The following is a 7209-nucleotide window of genomic DNA, read 5'->3' on the forward strand; positions in this document are numbered from 1 at the left end:
GAGCAGCCACCCCCCCACCAGGATCATGGAGCTGCACCCGTTCCTGGAGGAGGACACAGTGCCCAACAGGGGCTGGTGGTACGTCATGACCCCCGCCGGGGAGTGCCCCTCCATGCGTGTGGGACACACCGCCGTCTTCATGCCCCCCGCCCGCGCCGACCCCGCCCAACCCAACACCGACACTGACGCCGACACGGGCAAGGTGTACCTCATTGGCGGCGCCAACCCCAGCGGACCCTTCGGCGAGACGTTCGTGCTGGACCTCAGCACGCGCTCCTGGGACACGGTGGACTGCCCGGGGTTGAGGCCCCGCTACGAGCACGCGGCCTTCGTGCCGGAGAGCCACCCGCGCAAGATCTACGTCTTCGGCGGCGCCAACCAGGCCGGGAACCTGAACGACGTGCAGGTTCTGGACACGGAGGCGCGAAGCTGGACCTCGCTGTCGCCCTCGGGAACCCCGCCGGCGCCGCGCACCCACCACGCCACCGCCGCCCTGGGCGACCGCCTCTTCGTCTACAGCGGGGGGCACGCCGGCGCCGACCCGGTCGGAGACCGGCAGGTGCACTGCTACGACGCGCGCGCGGACGCCTGGAGCGTGCTGACCACGCGGGGCGACTCCCCGAAACCCCGCCACGGGCACGCCATGGCGGCGGTGGTGGGTGGGGGAGGCGGAGGGGGCGGGGGAGGGAAGGTGTTGGTGCACGGGGGGATGGCGGGCACCACCTTCTACGACGACCTGCACGTGCTGGACGTGGATCGCGGCGCGTGGAGCAGCGTGCGGAGGAAGCGCACCTCGCCCTCGGCGCGCGCCGCGCACGGGATGGTGGCCCACGGCACGGACGTGTTCGTCTTCGGCGGCATGAACCGCGAAGGGGCGCTGGACGACCTGCACAAACTGGACACCAGTGAGTAAAGGGTGGGGGGGTGGGGGGGGGGGGTGCGCTGTGAGGGGCATTGGGCGTGGGTCTGTCTTTCTCTTGTACTATGGACACCTGTGAGGGGCATCGGGCATGTGTCTATCTTTCTCTTGTACTATGGACATCAGTGAGGGGCACTGGGCACGGGTCTATCTTTCTCTTGTACTATGGACACCAGTGAGGGGCACTGGGCACGGGTCTATCTTTCTCTTGTACTATGGACACCAGTGAGGGGCATTGGGCACGGGTCTATCTTTCTCTTGTACTATGGACACCAGTGAGGGGCACTGGGCACGGGTCTATCTTTCTCTTGTACTATGGACACCAGTGATGGGCATTGGGCACGGGTCTATCTTTCTCTTGTACTATGGACACCGGTGAGGGGCACTGGGCACGGGTCTATCTTTCTCTTATACTGTGGACACCGGTGAGGGGCACTGGGCATGGGTCTGTATTTCTCTTGTACTATGGACACCAGTGAGGGGCATTGGACATGTGTCTATCTTTCTCTTGTACTATGGACACCAGCAAGACACCAGAAAGCGGGCGCTGTGTGTCTTGTCTTGAGGCACTGGGCATGGGTCTTGTCTTGTTCCCTTGAACCTTGGACACCAGGAAGACGCCAGAAAGGGGATCATGTGTGTCCTTCCATGGGTCAGTTCTTCTCTTGAGCTGTGACTTCCAGCAAGGGGTGGGTTACTGGACACCAGTAAAGGGTCGCTTGCTTGCGGTTTTTTTTTTTTTTGTTGTTGTTGTTGTTGTTGTTGTTGTGGGGCATTGGATGTGGGTCGGTCTTTTTCTCTTGTGGTGAATTTTTTTTTTTTTTTTTTTTAAATCACAACAGGTTTCTCTGTGTGAAATTCGGGCTGCTCTCCCCAGGGATAGCGCGTCGCTACACTTCAGCGCCACCCTTTTTTTTTTTTTTTTTTTTTTTGCTTGCTGTGTGCAGTTTTATTTGTTTTTCCTATCGAAGTGGATTTTTCTACATGTTTTTGCCAGGAACAACCCTTTTGTTGCCGTGGGTTCTTTTACGTGCGCAAAGTGCGTGCTGCACACGGGACCACGGTTTACCGTCTCATCCGAATGACTAGCGTCCAGAGCAACCACTCAAGGTCTAGTGGAAGGGGAGAAAATATCGGCGGCTGAGCCGTGAATAGATTCGAACCAGCGCGCTCAGATTCTCTCGCTTCCTGGGCGGACGCGTTACCTCTAGGCCATCACTCCGCTAATACCAACAAGACACCAGTAAGGGGGGCGCTGTGTGTCTGTGTTGTGGGGCACTGGGCAGGGGCCTGTGTGTGTGTGTGTGTGTGTGTGTGAGGGAGTGAATGAGTGCGTGCGTACGTACGTGCGTGCGTGCTTGCGTGCGTGCAATCGTGTCGTGTAAAATAATGTGTCCAGCTCTCTCTCTCTCTCTCTCTTACCTTCACTTTGATTTTTTTTTTTTTTTTTTTCCCCCTTTCTTTCTTTCTTCTTCCCTTCTCAAAACTACCACCACTACGTCTGTCTCTTCGTGTGTGTGTGTGTGCGTGAGAGAGAGAGAGAGAGAGAGAGAGAGAGAGAGAGAGATGCAGTTGTGTATTTCATTATCACACTATTCTTGTATGAATATACATTTATGAATTTTGTTATTGTTGCTTTTTATCCGTTTGTTCTGTGTGTGTGTGTGTGTGTGTGTCTCACACACACATACACACACACACGCATTTTTTATACTCACTCTCTCTCTCTCTCTCCTTTGTTTTTTGGGTTGTTTTTTTTCGATTTTTTTCATTGGTGGCTTGATTTTATAAAAAAAAAAAAAAAAAGAAAGAAAAAAGAATATATAATAATAATAATAGTAATAATAATAAAAATAGTAATAATAATGATAATGATGATGATGGTGATGATGATGATGATGATGATGATAATGACGATAATAATTTGTTGCTTAGTCAATTTACCATCTTGAACTTGACGAAACTCTTGGACGCTTTGTACCATCCCCAGACACCATGACGTGGACTCGCCTGGAGCTCCAGGGCCCTCCTCCAGCCAGCCGCCTGGACCTGGCCCTCTGCCCCCTCCCCCTGCCCCTGCCCCCCTCCGCCTCCCCCTCCCCCTCCCGGCTCTCCTCCTCCTCCTCCCCGCCGCCCTCCACCTCCCCCTCCTCAGGGTGGCGCCCGGACAGCGGCGACCAGCTGTGTCGGAGCAGCGGCCACGCCCGCGAGGTCCTGGAGCGAGAGCTGAAGCCGGGCAGCGCCAGCTCGCGGGACAGCTGGACTGACGTCAACGGTGAGTGACGTCACGGCGTGTGTGTGTGTGTGTGTCCTGTGACGTGTGGTCGGGGCCTTTGACTCTGTGTGTGTGCGTGGGGGGGGGGGGGAGTGGGGGTTTGGAAAGGGGGGGGGGTGTTAGGGAACGGGGGGTGGCGGGGCTAGGGGGTGGGGGTTGGGTGTTAGGGGGGAGGGAGGATGGGGGGTTTGTGTGTGTGTTTGTGAGAGAGTGTGTGTGTGTGTGTGAGAGAGAGAGTGTGTGTGTGAGAGGGAGAGTGTGTGTGAGAGCGAGCGAGAGAGAGAGAGGAGAGAGAGAGATTGTGTGTGTCTGTGTGCGTGTGTGTGCGCACGCGCGCGTGTGTATGTGTGTGTGTGCACGGCCTTGTCATATTTGCCCTAAGGAGCTAAATTAATGGTTTGGATAATCTGTCATGAAGTGTGTGTTTTTGTGGGTTTGTCTTGGTGGTTGTGTGTGGGTGTGTGTTTGTGTGTGTGTGTCTGAGTGTTTGTGTGTGTGTGTCTGAGAGTGTTTGTGTGTGTGTGTGTATGTGTGTGTGTGTGAAACTCGATTGGAGGTGGTAGTGGTGGTGGACTTGGTGATGGTAGCTTGTTGACCTTACTGGTGATGGTGGTGGTGGTGGTCATGATGATGATGATCGTCATCATCATCATCATCTTTCTTCTTCTTCCCTCCTCCTCCTTCTTCTTCTTCTTCTTCTTCTCTTTCTTCACTTCTCCTCCTCCTTCTCCTCCTCCTCCTCTTCATTAACATCATCTTTCTTCTTCTCCTCCTCCTCCTCTTCCTCCTCCTCCTCTTCTTCTTCTCATCATGAGCATCATCTTTCTTTTTCTTCTTCTTCTCATCATTATCATCATGTTTCTTCTTCTTCTTCTTCTTCTTCATCCTCTTTCTCCTCCTCCTCCTCCTCCTCATCATCATCATCATTATCATCATTCATCTTTCTTTCCCCTCTCAAATCGTTGCAGCCTCCGAGGCCTTCTTCCCCATCGAGGGCACGCCAGAGGGCGCGGCCAAGGACAAGAAAGCGGACGAAGCGCCGCCTGCCGGCATCACCAAGGGGGGCCACTCGGAAGACGGCGACAGCAGCGCCGCGGCGGCCGGCGCCACAGCGGGGGAGACAACCGCGTCGTCGGCGGGAGGGAAGGGGAGGTGGAAGGGGGAGGGGCCCAGGCGGACAATGATGGTGCTGATGGTGAACGGGGGGATGGACACCCAGGGGGAGATCTTTGACGACACGCTTGTCTTCCCCTTGCAGTAGGCAGCCCCTACCACGCCCCCCCGCCCCCCCCCCCCCACCCCCCTACACTCCCCACCCACCATCCTCTCCCGTGGCGGGCAGAATTGGTTAGACGTTGGAATTTCTGAGCCAGTGGTCCACCACCAATGGTGATCAAGGTTCGAGGGCACCCCCACCTCCCACCCCTGACCCCTACTCCCCCCCCTGCCTGGTCAAGGACTTTTTTTATTTGGTACACGGTCTTGCCACGTCATGCCCAGAATTCTCCTGAGGTTGCGCAGGTGAAAGGTGTTGAGTCTGCGTTCTTGGCGAGAGTAGAGGGTCCATGTCACGCTGCCGTAGAGCAGAGTGCTAAGCACACAGGCTTGGTACACCTGCATCTTGGTGTTGATGGTCAGCATGGGACTGTCCCAAACCCTCTTTGCCAGGCAGGCCATGGCTGTAGCTGCTTTGCCAATCCGCTTGTTGAGTTCGGCATCCAGGGAGAGGCTACTGGAGATGGTGGAGCCGAGGTATGTGAAGTCCTCGACGACCTGGAGTGTGAAGTCACCAACGGAGATGCTCGGGCTGCTGCTCACGTCCTGGCCCATGACGTTAATCTTCTTTAGGCTACTGGTCAAGCCAGACTCTCTGCATGCTTGGGCGAAGCGGTTGATGAGTCGCTGGATTGCCTCCTCACTCTACCCAGATGTGAATGACGGGTACCTGACTTCGGTCGGGGAAGGCTGATCAGTTACTTTATTCGTATTCGTATTTCTCTTTGTATCACAACAGATTTCTCTGTGTGAAATTCGGGCTGCTCTCCCCAGAGAGAGCGCGTCGCTACACTACAGCACCACCCTTTTTTTTTCTTTTTTTAAAATATTTTTCGTAAGTGCAATTTTATTTGTTTTTCCTATCAAAGTGGATTTTTGTACAGAATTTTGCCAGGAACAGCCCCTTTGTTGCCGTGGGTTCTTTTACGTGCGCTAAGTGCATGCTGCTCATACCAAATGACTAGCATTCGGACCACCACTCAAAAATCTAGGGGAGGGAGGGGGAGGGGGGGGGGAATATCAGCGGCTGAGCCGTGATTCGAACCAGCGCGCTCAGATTCTCTCGCTTCCTAGGCGGACGCGTTACCTCTGGGCCATCACTCCACTGATTAGTTGATTTATGTGACGGAAGAGAGAGGGTTGGACCCCGCCTTCCTTAGTTTCAGTTTCAGTTTCAGTAGCTCAAGGAGGCGTCACTGCGTTCGGACAAATCCATATACGCTACACCACATCTGCCAAGCAGATGCCTGACCAGCAGCGTAACCCAACGCGCTTAGTCAGGCCTTGAGAAAAAAAAATTTAAGTAAAAAAAAAAATTAAAAAATAATATAACAATAATAATTAATTAATTAATTAAAAGTCGAAAACGTCGACACAGTCGATAGGAATTCAACTGCCCTGGATGGCCGCAGAAAGGTTGTTTTTTTTTAGACCTTCCACCTTTTGACCATCAACATTGACCTCCCCTGCACTTACCCCACCACCCCCCACCCCCTTTCCCTCCCCCTCCTCCCTTTGTACTGCCTCCTCCCCCCTCCCCCTCCCCCACCCCCCCCTGCTCCTCCCACCAGCCCCACCTCCACCTCCTTCCACTCCCAGGCCCTACTTTACACACCTTCCTTACCTGTATACTGAACGTTCTCAGCTGTCTGTAACTCAAAGCACAGGGTGATGGTGGTGGTGATGATGAATCTTTTTTTTTTTTTTTTTTTTTGAAGTACTGTTTTAAGAACAGATATGAAGGGAGAGAGGGGAGGGGGGGGGGGTGAGAGGGGAGTGGAAGATGGAATGAGGGAAGGAGAGATGAAAAACTTGGATGGGTATGTGAATGAAAGGTTTACGGGTTCGTGGGAGAAGAGAGAGAGAGAGAAAGAAAAAAAAGCGATGATCATGATTTAAGTTGTTGCATTCATTTTGTTCTGTATTTCCATGTTATTTGATTGGCATCATTATTTTTGTTTTCTTTTTCTCCTCCTCCTCCTCCTCTTTCTCCTCCTCCTCCTCCGCCTCTTCCTCCACATCCTTCTCCTCCACCTCCCCCTCCTTCTCCTTTTTCTTCTTCTTCTTCTTCTACTCCTCCACCTCCTCCTCCTCCTGCTTTTTCTTCTTCTCCTCCTCCTCCTTCTCCTCCTCCTTCTTCTTCTTCTTGTAAAAAGGCCTTTACTGTGCCTAATTCTTTACCCATTAAAAGATTCAATCAATCAATCAATCTTCTTCTTCTGTTCATTTTTTTTGTGGGGGTGGGGGTGGGTGGGGGTTGTTTATATTCTGATGCATTTTAATTTTTTTGTGTGTGTTTTTTTTTAATGCTACGATTTTGTTTGTTTGTTTGTTGTTGATGATTTTTTACATGGCGTAAAACTGACCAGAGGACGTGAGGAGTGTTGCACTCTTAATTCATTGTACCTTCAACCTGACAAACTGACTGATTACAATAAAGGTGAGCCCAGTTGTTTTGTTTTTTTTAAAATGCGTGGTCTTGTTTATAATAACCATTATGCTAATGATAATAATAGTAATGATAACGATGATGATAAAGATAGGACAACACACAACACCACGCAACACCACACAGCATCACACAACAACACGCAACAACACGCAACAACACACAGCATCACACAGCATCACACAACACCACACAGCATCACACAGCATCACACAACACCACACAGCATCACACAGCATCACACAACACCACACAGCATCACACAGCATCACACAACATCACACAGCACCA

General features: G+C 52.5%; 1 protein-coding gene across 1 annotated transcript in view; it reads left to right on the forward strand.

Moving 5' to 3' along the window:
- LOC143289744 (uncharacterized) overlaps nt 1-4616 on the forward strand; it is a 4735-nt gene extending 119 nt beyond the window's left edge. The window contains exons 1-3 of the mRNA XM_076598834.1: nt 1-905; nt 2910-3194; nt 4163-4616. The exon at nt 1-905 is cut by the window's left edge and continues 119 nt beyond it. Coding sequence (XP_076454949.1) covers nt 26-905; nt 2910-3194; nt 4163-4455 — 1458 coding nt within the window. The 5' untranslated portion in view covers nt 1-25 and the 3' untranslated portion in view covers nt 4456-4616. The remainder of the gene's footprint in view (nt 906-2909; nt 3195-4162) is intronic.
- Nucleotides 4617-7209: the final 2593 nt, after the last annotated feature.

This window comes from Babylonia areolata, chromosome 14 (genome assembly GCF_041734735.1).
Source record: "Babylonia areolata isolate BAREFJ2019XMU chromosome 14, ASM4173473v1, whole genome shotgun sequence".
NCBI classification, from domain to species: domain Eukaryota; kingdom Metazoa; phylum Mollusca; class Gastropoda; order Neogastropoda; family Buccinidae; genus Babylonia; species Babylonia areolata.